The sequence below is a fragment of the Castor canadensis genome, chromosome 7 (genome assembly GCF_047511655.1).
Source record: "Castor canadensis chromosome 7, mCasCan1.hap1v2, whole genome shotgun sequence".
Taxonomy (NCBI): domain Eukaryota; kingdom Metazoa; phylum Chordata; class Mammalia; order Rodentia; family Castoridae; genus Castor; species Castor canadensis.
The window spans coordinates 9728056-9750149 of NC_133392.1; the positions used below are offsets into that span (position 1 = coordinate 9728056).

Consider the following 22094-nt stretch of genomic DNA (forward strand, 5'->3'; position numbering starts at 1 on the left):
GATTGCCAAGAAATATGTAAGTATTGTGGAAAATTCTCAGCACACTACTGAAAAGTGGTCTATTTGCAATGGGAAGAAGTGGAAGGGAAAGGAAGAAAAAGCTTTGAATATTAAAAAAGACAGAACTAGGACACCTTTAAGTTGCCACCCTTTTCAGCAAGGATTTCATCATGAATAATGAGCATCCCCAGAGGCTTGTGTATGTTCTGCCTTTCCACTTGAGTTAACTGCTTTATTTCAAATCTTTACCACCAAAGCATAAAACAAGTGGATAAAAACTAAAGCACAGTTATAAGGATGTGAGATTGGGAGGACTTCGGTTTGAGGCCAGCTTGGGCAAAAAGTTAGTTAGGTCCCCATCTCAATAAAAAGCTGGGTGTGGTGGTAAGGGCCTATAATCCCAGGTATGGGGAGACAGTACGTAGAAGAATTGCAGTCCCTGCCAGCTTGAGCAAAAAAAAAAAAAAAACCTGCAAGACAAAAAGGGCTGGGGGTGTGGCCAAGTGGTGGAACTGCCTAGCAAGCATGAGGCCTTGAGTTTATAAACTCAAAAAACAAAACAAAACAAAAACCCACAACAAAAAATCTAAAGAACAAAAAATACAAACAAAAATCTCGCTACATAGAACTAGCTGGTTATGGCTCAAACATGGTTATAAATCAAACAGCTGTAAGACACTGTATCACATTCCTTGTCCATTTCTCTATTCTTTGTCTACCATTTCCTTCTATTTTAGGAACTTCCTTGATGAAGTGTCTAATTTTCTTATTTCTCTATTAACTCTCTTTACCTTTGTCCCACTTATAGATTTTCTTACTCGTTCTCCTGAGTCTGGCATTGCTTCATGTTTCTTTTCTTGCTAATTCTGTCTTCAAATATTAGGTACTCCTGGGCTGTCTATTCATACTTAAAGAGGAGGGACTAGAAAGACTGACTGGGCACTTTCTTGAGCTGTGGGGTTGGGATGCTGATTGGGAGAGTCCTCTGTACAGCAAGCTCTTCTAGTAACAGAGTCTACATGGTAGCACCAATGCGGCTGCTCTTGAGGGTATTCAGGCTCTATGCCACCAACATGTGACTGCACGTTCTCCAGGGCTGCATGCTCTGTCCCCAATGTACAGAGCCTCACTGATTCTATTTCTGCAGACACCACATATCCCATTCCCTGTTGGGATGGGGAAAGGGTGGCTACCACCTAAACCAGATGGTTATTTCCAACACATTCAAACAAAAAACCTGTTTGCAGTCCCTCCTCACCTTTACTTCCCCCTAAAGTGTATCCAGTTACTTAAGCCTACACTGAGTCAGCATGGGGCAGGACACTGAAATGGTTAGCTGTTCATTAGCCTCTTAGGCTACTCTGCCAAGTTATCCACACATTCCTCCATCTACCTTCCATATTTATACACTGAGGACCACCTACATGTCTCCTACTTCATCAAACATGGTTTGACTGTTTCTTGTTCTCACTGTTTTGGGACAATTTGAGAGAAGGTACAATGCCACTTTGAATGGAAGCTGTGGCTCTATTTTAGAAGGCAGTTCATTCTCATTTTCTCTGTCTCTCTGTCTCTCTCTCTCTCTCTCTCTCTCTCTCTCTGAAAGCAAGCATTTTATGAATCTCTTGTTTACTCCCACTAGCAGGAAAGAACCATAAACTATAGAAATATCATTAAAGATTAATCTTAATCTTTGATTCCAACTAAAATCACCCATTCTAAATATCTTAATAATTATGAATGCTGAGTCTGTTATTTTACACTATTTCTTCAAACTTTAAGTTTGAGATTTTACCCAAAAAGATATGTCAAAAGTAGGTGCATGATATATCTAGAATACAAAGTTCTTTGTTTCTTGGCTTGCCCCCCAACAGCCTCGGAGGCATTTTCTTACTTAGTAACCAAAATTAAGATTTATAGCAAATGTGTAAGTTTTTGTTTCTTAGCGGTGACAAATGAGCTATAGAGGATTCTCTGCACAAGTATTTTCAAGATGGATACATGTGACAGGGTATGTTTTCTAAATGGATCCATATATTACTATTAGATGCTACTCCAAATATGAGCGTGCAGAAGAAAGCTTCCCTTTGCAAAAGAGCAATGGACTTTAACATTAATTCTACCCCACAAGTACCTACCTGTTCCACTTCAATGAAAAACACTCTCTTTTCATGCCAATTGGTGTCTCATGATTTCTGCCCCTCACCTTACTAGTGTTCACTAATTGACAGGGTACCAATCTCCTGGCTTCAACTATCACCCACTACCTTAACAGACTCCAAATTTCTCCTTTTTAAATTATAATTATTAATGGATATTAATTGTGCAAATTAATGGTTTTTCACCATGACTCTGCCATAGGTATATATATATTGTGCCTTGATCATATCCACCCTCCCTACAACCCTTTCTTGAGTCCCATCCTGCTCCCCTTCCCCTTCCCTAATAGTTCCTCTTCTACTTTCAGGTAGCCTTTTCTTATCCAGTAGTGTCTACATGAGAGGAAACATGCCACTCCTGAGTATGCACCCAAAAGAAATAAAGTCAGCACACAAGAGAAACCTGCATACCATGGTTATTGTGGCACTATCCGCAATAGTCAAGTGGAATAAGTTAGATACCCATCAACAGATGACTAGATTAAAAATATACAGTATTATGCAGCCATAAAGAAGACTGCAATCATGTCATTTACAGGAAAATAGACGGAACTGGAGGTCATTGTATTGAGCAAAATAAGCCAGACAAAGAAAGACAAATTTCTTCATTCTTGCCCTTGAGTTCCATCTTTTCTCAATTTCTACCACCAGAACATTCCCACTTGGAAATTCCCTCACCCCTTTGACCTCCCTGAAAAAATACTTCGCCTTGTCTGCCCAGCTCTCACTCATTTCTTTACTTGAAGCAGATTTCCCTACTACCTCTTTCATCCCATCTCTAAGTCACTACATAGTCCCTTCTGATATTTGTCCAGCCTTCCTCTTTCTCCCATTAGTTCCATTCGAACTCTTAACTACAGTAGTTCAGAAGCCACATAACTAATCTATCAGCAACAAGACTCGCCTCCAACCTCCTTCACCTTAGGTCTGCTTCCACATCTCTATTTTTCTCCTTCCTTTTTCAAAATGACAAAATGACAAAATATATTGCTTGTCAACACACTTTACCCTGACTCTGCCTGCCTTTTACTTTAGCCTCCCATAATTGCTTGCAGCTCCACACGTACCACATTCTTTTCCCCTGCACACCTCTCTCCCCAATGGTAAAGGGTGTCAGGGATTTTCTCGGCCCCCCAACATAAAAACCTTCTCACCCCCTGTGGCTCCCCGGACTCCAGAGCTTGCCCAGAAGGACATGAGGCTCTTCCTTGGTGCTTCTTTAATAAGACTGTACCCCTCCCCCTTATCTGCTGACCATGATAAATGCGATTATAATAACCCAACACTGTATCTGTCTGTGAGACATCTACCTTACAAGATCCTTAAGGGCAGCAACTGTTCCTTATTCCCCCTCACGCCCCAGTACAAGGACAGCACTCACTAAACATTTGCTCATCAAGTTAGTCCAATGCTCAACTACTCCTGCCTCCAAACCCACAAGCTGGAAACCAACTCCTATTTATAATATGTTCAGTACAGAATAATACAAGGTACAAAGGCATCTGAAACACTGCTGAAGATGATCATTTTAAATGCCAAGACAACAGTTACATTTGGGTGCAAGGAAGAGGTTATGACTAGGATGAGACACACAAAAAAAGTTTTGGGGTTCGGGATGAGGGTCAAACTTTTACCTCCTGGCCAGGATGACGGCTGTAAGGGAATTTGCCCTAGAATAATTCTTAAAGCTGGAGGCTTGTTTTCTGTAATTCAATGAGTCTAATTTAAAATAACTAACATAAAATATGGTTACTTACCAAAACAGAACTCTGCCTTTGGCCTCAGTTTAGTTGCATCACTAACCTACAAGAAAAAAAAAAAAGAGAGAGAGAGATGAGTTACTCACTTCATACTCTAGCATCAACTTTGTAAATACTGCATCAACTTCTACAGGTATGATTTCCCAGTAATCATACACATTTAGTATACAGATAAGAAATTAAACTTCTAGAGCAACTGAAAAACTGCAAAGTAAATATAGGACCTGGATCCCAATTATAATATGTTTAAAATAAATGATACTTCCATGCATTCTTTGAGCAAATTTTTCTTCTTCAAAGCAAATGTGAAGAAGCTGAAAATATAACACTAGATTTTGTCACACATATAAACAATTTTAAATTTACATAATCTTCAAAATGCTCTCAATATATCTATTTTGTCAATGAGAATGAATACCTCTCTGATATGCTGATAACAAGTATTTATAAAATGTATCTTCTAAACATTGGCACATTTTTAAGTTAGTGTTCTACTGAAGTGATCTGTCTTGGCCAATAGATCACAATATACACATATCAATACATATTTTATTTACTAGTACTGTGCTACCTTCTGCATCTCATATTTTAAGTCATCAACAAACTTTTATGGCTTTTGTGTAAAATAAAGCAAAGAAAAAAACAAATAAAAACACAGGGCTGGCACCTCAGTATCTCTATCTCAGTTTTCAAAACACGAATAAAAGAAAAGGAAAAAAGTTATCTGACCAATACAAAATCCAAACTTTTGGGGAAAAAATATTGCAAAACACCAGAAAAACATCAACAAGAAAAGAGAAATTAATAGAAGCAAAGTAAAAAGAGAAATCATCCTTTCTACATGAAGATGGTCCACATTTTCATCAAAATATAAAAGGCAATGGAATTTCAAAGTTAGAAAAAACCTAAAAAATATATAATATAGATTTAGAAGTTCTCAATATGGAGCCTATTAACTGATTTCTCCTTTTTTTGTGTGTTGTTGTTTTTTGTTTTTGAGAAGGTTCTAACAATCATCCTGCCTCAGGATTACAAGTGCTGGAATTACAGGCATGAACTACCACACCTGGTAATCTCTCCCTTTTCTGGCATTCATGTAGCTAATCATAAAAGTTCCTGATATTACCTTTTGGAATTCACCATATCCTCTACGTTAAATCCGTGTTTGTTCCAATTTAAGGAACTTCTTAATCACAGTAATCAAGTACATTTTCACCATGGCATGAACCTGAACCTCAACTGTTCAGTGATATTGCAAGGAAGCTGCTACTTCTGCTCTCACATCCAGCGAGATTTTAATTCGCTTTTGAAAGTAATACCATGTATAGAGATTACCTTTGAGATGTAGGTAAGTTTAATGGCTCCAACACGTGACGATCCCGAAGGTAGGTTCTGGAAATAAATTATTAATATGTGATTACTACCCAACATTATGAATTCATTTTATAACATCTCATATATATTAAAAAGGAAAGAAATTCAATGTTTAATATCACATTTTACAAATCAACTTCATTTGGTTTAAGTATATACTAGGTCTGACATGGTAACAACTTAGGACTGGGGGTATGGCTCACTGGTAAACTACTTGCCTAAGGTCTGAGTGTGATTCTCAGTAGCACACTTAAAAAAAAAAGACAATCTGGATAGCAAAGCTAACTCTTACTGTTTTATAATATATTCTATACCTAAATTAAGGCTACTTTTATCATTGTTAACTAAACTAATATTCTTTTTCATGAGCTTAAAGAGCCACAAACAAGATCAGATTGTTCCTGAAAGCAATGGGAAAAAATATTTAGAGACATACAGCAAACACAATTGTAAGACATTTTAAAAGACTATATGTGTTACTTTGTTCCAGTAAGAGTCTTTAGTAAGTATATCCCTTGAAAAAAAATACTAGATTCCTCCCTCACTTAAATGATTTAGTGTTTATACCATACTTAATCTACACTGATATCTTTTTTCAAATATATTAACCCATTTTCTTTAAATCACATGCAGGGAATGTCTATATTGAGAACTCTCATTCAAAATATTTTTATTCTTAACAAGTTTGGGATGTGGTTTGTGTCATAAAAGAGCTCATGTAAAGAATCATGAAGAGATTCATTTCTGGCTGAAGCTATCAGGAAAGACTGTGAAGGAATAAGCAAAACTTAAGCTAGACTCAAGGCAAAACTTTGAAAACACAAAGAACAGGAACGAGACTATTTCAGTCTGAGATAAGCTTCTCAGCAAGCAGCTGACAAAGCACAGAAGCTCTACACTAGAATGAAAGGTGGTGGTGCTGGCAGTAGTAGAAAGTGGTCACTAAGGGCCGGGGATGTCGCTCAGTGGTAGGCATCTGTCTAACATGCTCAACACAATGGGAGAGCTCTCCAATACCACATACAAAAGAAAAAGAACAAGAAAAAGAAATGGTAGTTTAGGACCATGAGGTAAGAACCAATCATAGATGATCTAAATTTTTAAAAAAGCAAGTAATTTACACGGTCAAGAACTTGAAAACAATGAAGAAGCTCGTGTGCAGATCCATAATCAGAATTATGCTTTTATTAATTAAGATATCTTGAAATACAATAAACTAGATAGATTATAGAAGTAGAAGATGGATATAGTAAATCCAAATAAAAGAATCTGGGAAAAAGTAATAAAATTTGTAAATTTAAAGAGTAATTTTAAAAGATATTCTTACTCATGAAGTTCAAGTATTTTGGTTCTTTAAACATTTTTTGGAGGGTTAGAAAAAAATTGGGTATGGAAATAAAATATGAAAATGTCTTCAGGAATCTCAACTACTACCCAGGTGAATTCTTTGAATACTGTTACACTTCCATTCAAGAATACATTTTTTAAGTCTTCTATAAGTCTACTACTTTAACTAGCTGGGAAGAGCTCTAAGCCTCTGTGTGAAGAAGAGAAATGAAAAACTAAGCATGACATATAGGGTCCCACAGCAGAGAGAAATACAAGTGATAGGAGGATTTTTTAAAAATTCAGGATACCCAATTTCTGTAGACTGGCATGCCTGCTGTCAAGCTCAACTGGAAAAAAAAAATAGGTTTCAAATTGTGTTACCTGATAACGAACAAGAAATATGAAATTTAAGATAAAAAGGGAAATAAGCTATATGTTACTTATTAGTTCCTCAACTCATTTTGCCAAATACTTTTTCAAGTCTCTTCAAATTCACTTCCTAGTATAGCTACTTATTTAATTTTCTACTACTGCCAACTTCCACAACAAAACAAGAAGCCCCAAAATGATCCCTCATAATAGACTAAGATGGATTTTTAAATAATAATTAGTGGCAAAGAAAGCAGTAAGAGGAAGTGGCTCCCTAAGGACAGGCAAATCTTTCTTTCTTTCTTTCTTCTCCAGGGTTGTCATGACCAGTCTAACCAAGCTATTGCACTTTGACATAAGCAACAAGATCAAACCGTTTGAAAATGCCATTTTTCAGTAATTCAAAAAGGCTATAAATGGGCAATTTTGCATGCTTTAACCTACAATCTTATTAGCAAGAGGTTGTAATAAAATTTTCATGAGAAACTGTACCTTTAATATTACATTTAAAGGTGAAACAAAGTTGGTATTAATGGCTAATCACTGACTGACAGAATCAAGATTTTAAAAATTTCTTGTGAGTTAGAAAGAGGAGGTAAAAATAGTTTAAAGAAAACCTAAAAAAAGATTTACAATTCTTCACTATGTTCAGCAAAATCAATGCATTAATGACAACAGGTACACATGGCTTTTAAGAAGCTCATGTGAGGGACTAGGGGTATAGCTAGGTGGTAGAATCTGCACTTAGCACGCTTAAGGCCCTGGGTCCAACATGAGAAAGACCTGGCTTGACACCCTCCCCACCAAAGTGAACGATTATCCAAACACGCCATGGATTCTCCAGCATTGATTCCTTTCCGCGAGCTACTCAATGAGCTCTGGAATCCCCACTTGCCTACCTCTCAACAAAGATCATATCCAACCTAGGTCAATTTCGTTTGTACCAAATCCAGGAAGACATCAACTCTGTCTGCCACCTATAATTATAATCTTCCTCTGAATTATAAATTCATGTTTCATTCAGGGTAACAAATCTATTCTATTTTGCACTTATCCTTGCTTAGCTCTGTTAAAAAGAAAGTTTTGATAAAAGGAAGAATTATGAGAAGAATCTATGATACATGAAAACAGAAAATTAATCAAAGAGTCTTAAGCAAAATTAAGGAGAAAATATATGTAAGTCACCCACACCCTGAGAAGAGGAAGACCAATCAGGGAGAGCACAGGCCTGGCTCTGTAAGAACCAGGAGCTGGGATTTGGCACACAGAGATTAAGGAAGTCAAGGAGGAGTCAGTTTTATCTTGGGAAAAGGAGTCAGTGAGGGAGGGACTGTGCCCCAGATAAAAATACGGGAGTCATACGAGAGGAATATGATTTACACAAAAAGAAAACACAATAAGCATGAACTTTTGATTCATGCTGATCTGCTGCTCTTCCCACTGACTCTGACCGAGTAAATAAAAGTAATAACCATGTGGTTGCAACAACCATGTGACTAGCTCCCAAGAAAGGTAGTTACCCCCAGACATAAGGGAGTAAAACAAGGTGTCAATACACTCTGTAAGGACAGTGACAGAGAAGAGATGGTTCCCAGCAAAAAGTCTCATACCAATTCAGTACTCAAATAATATAAACCCAATTAAAATACAACATCCTTCAAAATTTGAAAGGCTGCCTATAAATAAAGGACTAAACTTACAAAGAATCAGAGGGCAAAGTAGGACTGATGGGCATCTAGGGATGCAAGGAAATAGATTTTGGCTCACAGACAAAAATAATAATTGATACTATCCCAATACAATAAATACTTTTTAATAATATGTAATTTAAACAACATCTAATGTGAAGACCAGGGAAAGATGAATTTCTTATGTTAAGAAGGAGATTGAATTAATAATAAGGTCCCTTACAACTCAAATTCTATATAAATAAATATTTATACATTAGCATATAATATCTTGTCTAGTCTAAAGTGAATGCTGGGTAGTAAAGAATACCAGACTAGTTATCAAGGGATCTAGTTCCAGCTCTGGACAGAATGGAACCTCCTGAAGTCCCTATTCCTCCCTAGACCTTATGTTTCCACCTACACAAGAAGCACACTAGGCAAGAAGTTTGCTACGGATTCATCTCTTGCTTTGTACATACTTCCTTGCAACATACAAAATCTCCATTTTTAACTTATAGAGCATTTTTTATTTGAAAAAAATAAAGCAGTTTAAAACTACTCAACAGGTGATTTCTATCAGGTCTCTCAAAGGTCTTAAAGCCAGGATTTTAATTCTTAATTTATGACATTTATCCCAATGATTTGCAAGGCAACAATAAGATCAAAATGCATTTAAGTTCATGGACAGTATTACAATGACAAGTTTGACACTACAAGATGAAAAACTACATATGTTCAAGAATAGCAAGTAGTTTATCAAAAGGTAACTCTCTCAATCCTAGATTCAGCATCTCAAATCTAAATGGGTTAAGAATTTTCTACCAGAGATAACATTTCTCTCCCAAGAAGGGAAAAAATACATATAGGAATAAATTTTAATCAAACAAACTCAATTTCACTTTCTGAAATTCAGACAAGATAGCATGGGGCACGGGTAGAGAGAATGGAGCCAAGGAAGCCAATTTTTGTAACTGTTAGGAGAAAAACCCTAAAATCTATACAGTATATCAAGTGTTTTAGTAAATAAAACTTCTATATACTCTTAAGGTAATCACTGGCTTTTACAAACCTGTGGATTATCCATGTACCATACAAAACTGTCTTCTCTGGTATCCAGTATAAAATACCTTCGAAGAAATTTCCCACTGTTTTCATTTTCTTCAATGTCTAGAAAACCACAAATTCGATTCTGACGATCCACATAAGGCATTTCTGGGCTTGACCATTACACTGTAAAATAAAAACAATAGTAAGCCCCCTAGGAAAAAGAAGTAGACTTCAAGATTAAATTTGTACAGTATTAGTACAGTCTGTTCAACAAGAAGCCTTCCCAATATTAGGAAAGCCCAATTAATATGAACTCAGACCAACAGCTGAAGCATGGGCAAAAATAACGTTAGAAATTAAGTTAGTATGAGTGCTTACTAAATGAATGCACCTGTTCACATTGATGGAAGACAAAGAAGAGCCACTCCACGAAGTTGAATAATTTACTTACTTTTCCTTTAAAATAAACTCAGGTAAACCAAAAATTAAGTATCCAAATTATCTTACAAATCAAGATATACTACCTTTTAGATTGTTTCAGAATATGTTTAAATTCACAAGACAATAACAATAGCTAATTACCAATCACTTACTCTATGTTTAGTTTCAATGCATTACATCATTTAATCTTCAACCCTATGAGTAGGCATCATCACCTCCATCTCCCAGATAAGGCAATTAACATTGGCAAGGGAAGTAACTTTCCCAGATTACAGAATCTGTTGGAAAAGAATCAAAACTTAATCCCAGATTCTTAGGTCCCAGAACTCCTATCTTAAACGCTACACCCTTCAGCCTCTCTAAAATCCTTTGTTAAAACTAAACTTAGTTTAATAAAACAAAAAGAAATAAGAAGGTATCATATGCCTCCTGATAGAAGACTTGAAGTGAATATACAACAACAACAACAAAAATGTTTACCTAAATCTGGTCAAGTTACTAAATTCCCCTATATTCAAATACAGAGCATAGCGGAAAACATTAAACTACACCATAGCAATCCAACCAGCAAAAGCCAGACTATAGGAAACAAAAGGACAAATAACAGAAAGGAAAAAGGAAAGGGAAGAAAAAGAGGAGTGACAGACTAGAAGAGACTTAAAAGGCAAATCAAATTCTGATTCTAAAGTACTGAAATTTTTGTTGTACCAATTAAAACTAAAACCTGTGCATGACCTGGGTAAAAAGCTGTGTTTCCAATTATTTTTTTATCTAGAAACTATGTAGATATGTGATTTCCTAATGAGATATTCAGTCTAAACATGTAGACAGCTGTTCCTGTCCTGGCACTTCTATCACCAGTACATCTTTTGGCAGGATTAATTTATGTAACTTCTTCTTCATTTAAAGTCTCAAGGTAACTCTAACCAGCAATGAAAACTGAATTACAAAGTACCCTGATATCCTGTATATCTATATCACTTTTCTGTATGCAGTCAAGAGAAATGGTGAAACACACCAAAAGTTTTTAGAAAATCACCCATTAAGTGACAGATAAATCTGCACTTTTCAAAGAAAGACTTCTGTTCGTTTGCTTTTGCATGCTGAGGATGGAACACAGAGCCTTGAGCATGCTAGGCAAGTGGTATACCACTGAGCTATGGCCCTATCCCTTAAAAATTATCTAAAATATGGCTGGGGATATAGTTCAGTAGTAGAAGACCTGGGTTCCATGCCAAGCACAAAGGAAAAAAAAAGTATCTAAAATATAGAATATTAAATTTCAAACTTTGACTATATTAACATATACTACAGGAAGAAACTATCAACTTGTGTATGATACTGCCATGAAGATAGATAAAGACCAATGAAACAGAATTTGAAAGCCAAGAAATAACCTATATATCTATGGTCAACTGACTTTCAACGTGGGTGATAACACCATTCTTTCAGTGGGGAAGTAATACCCTCTTCAACAAACGGTGCTGATGTACTGAATATCCACACTTAAAAGAATGAAGCTGGACCCCTATCTCACACCATATACCAAGATTTAAATTGAAACTGGGTTAACAAACCAAATATAAAAGCTAAAAGTTGCTCGGTGTGGTGGTATATGTCTATAATCCCAGCACTTTAGAGGCTGAGGAAGGAGGATCCAATTCAAGGCCAGCCTTGGCTACATAGCAATTATTGTTGTTCTTTTCCTTTCTTTGATACAACAGCTTGATTGATAAATATAGAGCTATGTGGGTAGACTGCATAAAAGAATCAACAAATAGCCAGTATTAGGAATTACAGAGAAATAACACTATACCATTTATAGATGCTAAATGGATAAGAATATTGCTGAACAACTTTATGCAAACAAATTTGACAACTTAGAAGAAATGAACAAATTATTTAAAAAATAAACCTATGAAAAAAATAACACAAGATGAAAAAGAAAATCTGAATTGCCGTATATCTACTAAATCAGTTGAATTCATCACTAAAACCTTCCCCAAAAGTCCAAGACCAGAATGTTTCACAGGTGAATACTATCAATCACTTATGGAAGAAAGAACACCAATCTGCAACAAACTCTCCAGGTAGACAGAACAATTCCTAACATGTTCGATGAGACCAGCATCACCAAATACAAAATCTAACAAGCTATTACAAAAAAGGGAATGGCAGACCAATATCCTTCATGAACATAGAAAAATCTCTAACAGAATATTAGTAAATAATACTCAACTATAGATAAAAAGGATAGTACATTGTGATTAAGATTTATCCCAGAAACACAAATTGACTTAATACTTGAAAACCAGTATAATTTTAAACAAAAAAGGACAGAAACTATGCTTGTCCCAACACATGTAGAAGAAAAAATGACAAAATTCAACACCCACACATGACAAAAATAATTCTCAACAAATGAGTACTTGAAGAGAACTTAATCCAATAAAGGGGACTTAAGAAAAATGCAGTTTCATCATACTTATTGGTGAAAACTAAATTGCTTCCCCCAAGACCAGAAAAAGAAAAGATGCCTGATTTATTGCGCTGTTCAACATTTTACTTGCCATATAATAAGCTCATGAAAGGAAGAAGTAAAACTTGCCTCTATTTGCAGATGAAGTGATTACTCATTTGTAGAAAATCCTAACAAAATCTATGAAACTATTAAAATAAGTGAATTTAGAAAGGTTTCAGAATAAAAACCAACCACATTTTTTATAAGCAACTAAAACAATTTGAAAATAGAATTTTAAAACTTTGATTTAAACTGAGTGAGGTGTAGTAGCAGACACCTGTATTACTAGGGAGGGGCTGAGGTAGGAGCATTACTTAAGCCTAAGAGTTCCAGACCAGCCTGGGTTACATAGCAAGATTCCATCTCAAAAAAATAAATGATCAAAAACATAAATGAAATCGGGTGCTGATGCACATGCCTGTAATCCTAGCTAACTGGGAGGCTGATATCTGGAGGATCATGGTTCAAGGCCAGAATGGCAAATATTTTGAGAGATCACATCCAAAATAATCATAGCAAAATGGACTGTAGGTGTGGTTCAAGCAGTAAAGCACGTGATTTGCAATCATGAAGCTCTGAGTTCAAACCCTAGTCTCACCAAAAAATATAAACACAAACTATAAGTGAAGGGTTATACAATGCTCAGGGATTGGAATGCTCCAAATTAAATGAAAATTAATAAAGATAAAAGTAAACTTAGAATATATAATTTTTAAAATTAAAATGTTTATTCTCTCCAAATTGGCCAAAAGATTCCATTCAATCCAATCAAAATTCCAACAGGATATTTTATAAAATAAGGTTATTTTACAAAACAACCTAAAGACAAGGTTATTATCATATATATTAAAATGCAAGTGACCTAGAAAAGTCGTCTTATTTTTTCAAAAAAAAAAAACAAGAAAGACTTACGTTACTTAACTTCAAGACTTAACAATAAAGTTGTACCAGTAAAGACCTTGTAGAATTATGGAAAAGACACAACAGATCAATGGAACAAAATATTATCCAGAAACAGATGTGTACAAATGATGTCAACTGATTTTCAACAAAGATGCCAAAGCAATCCATACAGAAGAGACATTCTTTTCAACAAATGGCACTAGAATATCTGACTATCCATATGGAAAAGAGTAACTCTAAATATACTGCAAACAATGAAAAAGCCAAAACTATAAAGTTTCTAGAAGAAAACGTAAGAAAAAATCATCTTGGGGTTAGGCAAATATTTCTTAAGGTAAAACATAAAAAGTGGGACAATATAATCAATATATTGAACTTAAAATTTAAAATGTCTGCTCTTATGAGGGGAGGAAAGACAAAAGAGAATGGTGGAGGGGGTGAATTCAATTATGATATATTTAATATGTTGTAACTTTTGTAAATGCCACAATATACCCTCACCCAACACAACAATAAAAGAAAAATGTCTGCTCTCCTCAAAGACGAGCCAAGAAATGGGAGAAAATATTCAGTACACCTCTAGCTATCAATGACAGATATCCAAGAACATGTAGGTAACTATTACAATAAGACAAACAGCTAAATAGGGATATAGTAAGCAAAAAACTTGAACAGAGAAGCCAACAAAGAAGATAAACAATAAAGAGGCACAAAAAAGATGCTTATCATTGTCCCAGAAAGGTAATACAAACTATTTTTTAAACTATGAGATAAACGTATCTACTAAAATGGCTAAAACAAAAACAAACAGAAAACCTAAATACCAGGGCTGGCGGAGTAAAAACCCTAATACCAAATGGTGTGAAAGATGTGGGACAAATGAAGTCTCATACATTGCTGGTGGGGATGCAAAATGGTATACTAACTTTGCAAAGTTTAGCAGCAGTTTCTTATGTCAAACATACTCTTACAACACAACCCAGCAACTGCACTCCCTAGGTATTTAGCCAAGTGAAAAGGGAGTTTGTTCACACCAAATTCTGTATGTAAATGTCCACAGCAGCATTATTCACAAGTGGCAAAAACCAGAAACAAACCAAATGTCCTTCAAATGAATAAGCAAACTGTGGTGCATACAATATGATGAAATATTGCTTGGAAAGGAATAAACTACTTACTGATATACAAAACAATGCATAAAAATCTTAAATAAATTTAGCTAAATAAAAGTAGACAGACCAAAAGACTAGGAAAGAAAAGAACAAATCGCTGGGTGGGGGAAGAAGTTGACTTCAAAAGGGTATTTTGAGGGTAATGGAAGTGTTTTATATCTTGACTGTGGTGAGATACAATACTAAGCACTTGTCAAAACTATCTGCATACAAACAACAACAAAACCCGAGAGTGTTAGAAAACAGATAATAGTTGTTAGAGCTTGGGGGTGAGGAAAAAGGATTGACTACAAAGGACATGAGGGAATTCTGTGTGCGTGTGTGCTGTGACTATTGTGTATCTTGATTGTGGTAGTAGTTATGCAACTGTATGCATATGTCAAAACTCAAATTTACTATATGTAAATAATACCTCAACTATCCTAAGTTTAAATAAAAAATACCATGGACACTCACCAGAAGAACTAAAAGTAAACAGACCAACATAAAGTATCACCACCTGGACCATCTACAGTCTATACACTGCTGAATGAAGCCTAATAAAACCAAACATACACCTATCCTATATAACCCACCCATTCCATAACTAGGTATTTACCCAAAAGAAATGAATATATGCACACAAACTGACAGGTGTTTGTAGCACCTTTGTAAGTCTTAAGCTAGAAACGGCCCAAAATGCGGTGTATCTATACAATGGAAACCCGTCTACAGTAAAAAGGAATTACTAACACATGCAAGAATATAAATCAACGAATCTCAAAATCCTTATGCTAAGTGAAAAAAAGCCACACGTGAAAAGCTACACACTGTATGATTTAATTCTATAAAATTCTAAAAACTGCAAATCAGTCCATAGGGGCAGAATGCAGAGCAGTGGTTGCTTAGAACTGTACATACAGAGGGGAAGATTAACTTTAAAAAGTAAATTAAAATATAGCAGCAGCCAGGTACAGTGGTTCATGCCTTTAATCCTAGGCATGACAGATCAGGAGGATCATGGTTAGAAGCTGACCCATGTAAGAAAGTTCATGAGACCCCATCTCAACCAATGGATGGATACAGTGGCACTGCACCTGTCAATTCCAGCTACACAGGGAAGCACAGAGTAGGATCAAGGTCTAGAAGAGCCTGATCATAAAAGCAAAACCCTATCTCAAAAATAACCAACACAAAAAGAGCCAGAGAGTGGCTTAAATGGTAGAATGTCTGCCTAGCAAGCACAAGGTCCTGAGTTCAACCCCCAGTAATGGGGAAAACATTTTTAAATACACACACACATATATAATAGTAATTCAAAAATTATTACTAAATTACTACAAATAAGGTTTTTTTTTTTTTCTTTTTTCTTTCTTTAAAAAGTGGGGTTTGAACTCAAGGCATCAAACTTGTGCTTGCTACACCATCTGGGGCATGTCCCCAGCCCTTTCTGCTTTTATTTTTCAGATAGGGTCTAGCATTTTTCACCTGGGGCTAGCCATGGACCAAGATCCTCCTACCTGTACCTCTGGCTTAACGGGCCTCAAAACACAATCCTCCTACCTATGCCTCACTGCATAGCTGGAATCACAGATGTGCACTAACCATGATTGGCTTGCTGGTTGAGATGGGGGCCTCACTAACTTTTTGCCTGGGCTGGCTTCAAACCATGATTATTCAGATCTCCACCTCCCAAACAGGTAGGAATACAGGTATGCACCACCACATTCAGCCCCTACAAATAATTTTAAAAAAAAAAAAACTCTTAAACATAGTCAAAGCAAAGAGAAAAATTTGAAACTTATATAACCTCCTTTGCCAAAAAAAAAAAAAAAAAAGGAGAAAAAAAAGTAAAGGAAAATTTATCAAGGGTTCAATAGAAAAACTGGTAAAAGAAGGTGGGTGTGTTGGTGCACATCTGTAATCCCAGCACTCAGGAGGATCACGATTTCAAGGACTGTCTGAGCCATACAATGAGTTCAAGGCCAGCCTGAGCTACATAGTGAGACCCTGCCTCCAAAAAAAAAAAAAGAATGAGCAAATTATACAAATAGACATTGTACAGAAAAAGACATAAAAGTGGCTTTTAAACATATTAGATATTCAACTTATTTCATAACAAATTTTTTAAAAAACATAGAAATGTAGGCATTACCATCTAACATTGCAAAAACCAGCAACCAGACTTCTTGTGCTAACTCACAAAAGAGCATGACACCCTCTATGAACACTCTGGGGGTGGGGGATGACAAACAAACACAAAAGGAATGCATCTGACCAGGCCTCTAAATGCAACATCAATTTATGGAAAATACAAAAGACAGTGGAAGAACATAAGAAACTATACCACAGGGCTTCCAACAGCAAGATCTAGAGTGTAAGGAATTTCTTAGGACAGACAATAGTATCTTTGAAATTAAATTAAAAAGCAGCAGGTGAAAAGGAACAAGACAGGAACTTAAAATACAAAGAGACTTTAAAAGACATCTGAACCAATCACAACATGTGCATCTTATTTAAGAACATGTGCATCTTATTTAAGAACATGTGCATCTTATTTAAGTACTATTTTTTTAAAAACTGACATACTTAAGAAAATTGGAAATCTAAATATTGCCTAATGATATTAAGAAGTGTGTGTGTGTGTGTGTGTGTGTGAGAGAGAGAGAGAGAGAGAGAGAGAGAGAGAGAAGGGAGGGGAGGGAAAGAGGAAGGAGGAGAGAGTATGTAGTTGTTACCAAAGAAAAATCTTTTTGAGATATTTCATGATATAGAGATAAAATTAAATACATCTAGGATTTGCTGCTGCAAAATAATTTGGAAGGAAGGAGTAGAGGAGGCATGGCTTGAGTTTATGGTTATTGGGACTAAATGATGGGCACGTGAGGTTATAATACTCTGTCTACTTTTGTGAATATTCACAATTCTCTACAATAGAAATGTTTAAAAAATCTATACTTCACGGAAATACTATTTCTCATCAATAAGACTGACAATTCAAAAGCTTAACAACACACTGTATTGGTGAGGTTGTAAGAAATAAGAACTCTTTTACATGGCTGGTGAGAATGTACAGTGTAAAACCCTACTGAGGCTAATCTGGAACTATTTAACAAGATCACATATGCATAGATCCTATATGCAGCATTCCTTCTTAGTATTATAATCTGAAACGATTTTACATATGTGATAGGACTTAACGTACATGACAGGTTAATGTAAATATATAAACACTACTGATTATATTTAAAATAAAATTAGTAAGATATAAGAAATGTGTTATTAGGAAGATTTTCAAAACAAGTGAAAAGAGGTATAAACACAAAAGAAAAAGCTGTTCAATGCATCTGAATTTGAAATACTATCAACTCATGATCTTTGAAAATATGGCAACAGAAAAATACTGCAAACCCAATGTAATCAGTGATTTAAGCAAGCATTTTCAATAAACACTAAAACCACCCAAAGAAGTACTGTGAGGGAACAGAATATTCACGTAATCTCAAAATATCACCGATAGTTTTCTTACTGATTACAAAGAGAATGATGTATCTCTACAATGGAGAGATCTACTGGCCCCCCACTTTACCAGATGATTTAAAATCTAAGAAATCTGGAAGCTAGGTTCTAATGGGTACCACTTCTCCTTCAGTAGACCACACTTTGTATGAAATATCCAGAATGGCAAATCAATAAAGGCAGATAGTAGATTAGTGGTTATTTACTGATAAAGGATAGGAGAGAAATGAGTTTCCTAGGGATAGGAAGGTATGGGGTTTCTTTTAGGAGTGATAAAAATATTCTAAAACTGATTGTAGTGATGGCTATACAACTATGAATACACTAAAAACCTTTGAATTGTACACTTTAAATGGGTGGATTGTACTGTGTGGATTATATTTAAATAAAGCTGTTTTTAAAAGCTGAAATAAGTGCTATTGTCTTTCATCCTAGAGAACATCAGAAACAGAAGGAGGCATTTCATCTCCTAAACTTCTGAAAGGGGAAGTGTCCCAGGTAATGTGGTCTGTGGGCCCCTTTTCTATATGCACTCGGTCTCTTGTTGAGCCTACTCATTCTCACTGGTCTAACTAGCAAGGGTTCCAAACTGGTATTTCCAGCGCTGAACTCTAGATGCATGGCTACCACTGTCCATTATACACATCTATTTACTTATCTAAATTCATCTTGAACTTACAGAACTGAGGCCCACATGTTCCTCACATAAACTTGACCCTCTGGTCTTCCCCAACTCATAAAACTACCTCCCATCTTCCAGTTATTCAAGCAAAACATATTTCTCTATGTGCAATCCATCAACAAATCCGGCTGGCTCTATACCTAGCATCCCACTGCTTCCCCTGCTCGCCGCTACTCCAAGTGGCCATCGCCTCCCACCCAGATCATTGCAAGGACCTCCTTCCTTCTGCTTTTGCCCCATTTCAATCTAGTCTCAACAAGGCAGTCAGAATGCTCTCATTAAAACACACACTCAAGTGTTTACTGAATAAACACATATATATAACCACTTTCCAAGTATTCTAAATATTTAAAGATTAGTTTAATCCTTATAATAACAATTTTAGCTGGGGGTGTGGCTCAAGTGATACAGTGCTTGCCTTGCAAGCATGAGGCCCTAGGTTCAATTCCCAGTACTGGGGAGAAAAAAAACCACTTGTATAACAACAATTTTTTGGCGGAGTGTCGGGGGAGAGATAGGACTGGGGTTTGGACTCAGAGCTGTGTACTTGCAAAGCAGGTGCTCTACAGCTTGAGTCACACTTCCAGTCCATTTTGCTCTAGTATTTTGAAGATGGAAGGTCTCGTGAACTATTTGCTCAGGCTGGCCTCAGACCACAATCTACCTGATGTCACCTCCCAAGTAGCTAGGATTATAGGCATGAGCCACCAGCCCCTGGCAAGTTAAGGATCTCTGATTTTTGTCTTGTTTTCTTGTGGTACTGGGGTTTGAACTCATAGCTGTGTGCTTGTAAGTCAGGCGCTCCGCTGTTTGAGCCATGCCTCCAGCCTTATAATAATAATTTTACAGATGAGAAAACTGAACCACTCACCCAAAGGCACATGGTTAGGAAATAGCAGAGCCAGAATTCAAACAAGGAGAGTCATACTCTCCAACACTATGTGTTGAAAATCTTCAAAGCAGTGAATATCAACCTTAGCTGCTTATTAGAATTACCTTGGAGTTTCTGAAATTACTAATAGCCAGGATTTCCTGATGCACCCCAACCAGACTAATTAAATCAGATATTCTGGGATGGGGTCCAGGCATCAGTACTTTTTATAAGCTCCCCAAATAATTCTAATGTTCAGCTAAGGGTAAGAACCATTATTTCAATGGGATCCCATCCCAGTCAAAGTAAAAACCAAAGTCCTTATAAACACCCAAAGGCCTCACCTCCCTACTCACCCCATCCCAATACACATGCTCTCCTGGCTCATTTCTCTGGCCACTGAACTCATCCACAGGGCCTTTTACTCAACTGTCACTTTCTACTTCACTCTTCTCTTGAGCATTTTATCAATATCTAACAAATGGGCTGGGGCGTGGCTCAGGTGGTAGGGTGCCTGCCTAGCAAGTGCTGCTGGGCCCTGAGTTCAAACCCCAGTACCACACACACACACAAAAAAAATCTAACAAATGACAACGTTTTATACTTTTATTTGCTTTCCCATACTGCAATGTAGGCTCCAGGAGAGCAGAAATATTTTCTTTTTATGTTATTCACCGTTGTTTCTCCAATGCCTACAACAGCAGCTAATAGATGGAAGGCACTCACAAACTATCTGCTGAATGAGGTATTAACTAACCCATAATTACTGCTCCAAATACTAATGTTGAAGTTTCCAGATACAATGTTTTTTCCTCATAAGAAATCACTTAGCAGATTTAACTGGCTTGTTTAGATGACAGAAAAAGGCCCAAACACTACATTCCTATTTGAATTTCTATTCTTAGTAAAATTAGCATTAGGCAAGAACAGATAAAATTAAATTATTAACCCCTCCTCAAATTTATCCTTTAGATTTCCATATGCTCTAAGACTAGTTAGAGCTTACAAATCAGTCATAAATTAACAGAATCAGTTAACATTTCATCAGTCAAGAACCAAGAAATAAAGCAAAACACAACAAAAATCAGAAAGAAGGAAAAATTAAATTCTGCAGTAAAAATCCCCTCACAGAACTTCACATTATTATATGTTAATTAGATTTTTCATGGGCCTAATCCTGTTACCCTAGAATCTGACAAAAATAAAGCTAAGGAGATGCAGTCATCCCCTCCTTATTCACAGGAAGGAGTTGGTTCCAAGACCCTCCCCCACCCAGATACCAAAGGCTGTGATGCTCAAGTGCCTCACCTCAAAGGGCTGAGCACTTGCACAATCTATGCACATCCTCTCTATAATGTAAAGCATCTCTGGATTACTTAGAAATTACACAATATAAATGCTATGTAAACAATTGTACTGTATTATCAGGGAATAATGACAAGAAAAAAGCCCAAACATGTTTAGCAAAGATGCAGTTTTTTTAGAATATTCTCCATCTGTGGTTGGCTGAATCTGTGGACACAGAGGGTAGATCATACAGACATTAAGGATCAGACATCTCTAGTCAGGCACGGCCCCCCACCTCCCTCCCACACATACACTAATCACCACCTTACCATCCTTGCCCTCTGCAGAAACAATTGACAAAAAAGAGGAAAAAATTAGAAGTATCTCAAGTCTTCAGGGAGAACACAGGTGAAGGAAGAAGGCACTCACCCAAAAACAGTGGCAGGAGCTTCCAAAGACACTATTAACCAAGATCTGAAGTGCTTAAATGACAGGGAGACTAGCATCACATTCTTTCAGTAGACTGTATGACTGATTCTGCATACTTGAGCAAGGGGACAAAGAACTGATAAGAAGTAGCAAGAAAAGTGGGAAAGTTAAGCAGCCACATGCTACCATTTGGCATCAGAAGGAAATGAGTTGCCAGTGGCTTAAGTGGAAACTGCAGAAGTACCTGGACTCAGTGGTCTTGCCATTATCAAAATATCTGGCTGCAGAGAGAAAAGATTCTTACCCCAACTCACTCCATACACTCATGGAAACAGGCAAGCAATATGTGGGTTGGAAAAGATTCAGCCACAGAAAACTTCATATCCTGGAACTGTGCAGTAAGGAGTCTCCCTGCAAGATGTCACCAAAAATGCCAGTTTGGCTGTCTAACAGTGGACATGAATGGGTTGTAACTGCTAATCAAGAAGGGCTTTAGAAGAACCAGATAAATTTTTCCATTCCTCTTGTGAATAGCCCCTGTCCAAATAGATCCCTGAAAAGGCAAAAGAAAAGAGGTATTCC

General features: G+C 36.4%; 1 protein-coding gene across 10 annotated transcripts in view; it reads right to left on the bottom strand.

Moving 5' to 3' along the window:
- Plekha1 (pleckstrin homology domain containing A1) overlaps window positions 1-22094 on the bottom strand; it is a 78564-nt gene that overhangs the window by 26244 nt on the left and 30226 nt on the right. For 8 of the 10 annotated variants that reach the window (XR_012449599.1, XR_012449600.1, XM_074078155.1 and 5 more), the window contains exons 2-4: window positions 9731-9891; window positions 5255-5311; window positions 3917-3962 (exon numbers count right to left, since the gene is read on the bottom strand). Coding sequence is in view for 8 of the 10 variants with exons in the window: in XM_074078155.1 (XP_073934256.1) it covers window positions 3917-3962; window positions 5255-5311; window positions 9731-9871 (244 nt within the window). In the remaining 2 variants the exon portion in view is untranslated. Of the gene's footprint in view, window positions 1-3916; window positions 3963-5254; window positions 5312-9730; window positions 9892-10301; window positions 10428-22094 lie in introns of all 10 variants that reach the window. The other 2 variants (XM_020171769.2, XM_074078154.1) reach the window with 1 other exon arrangement.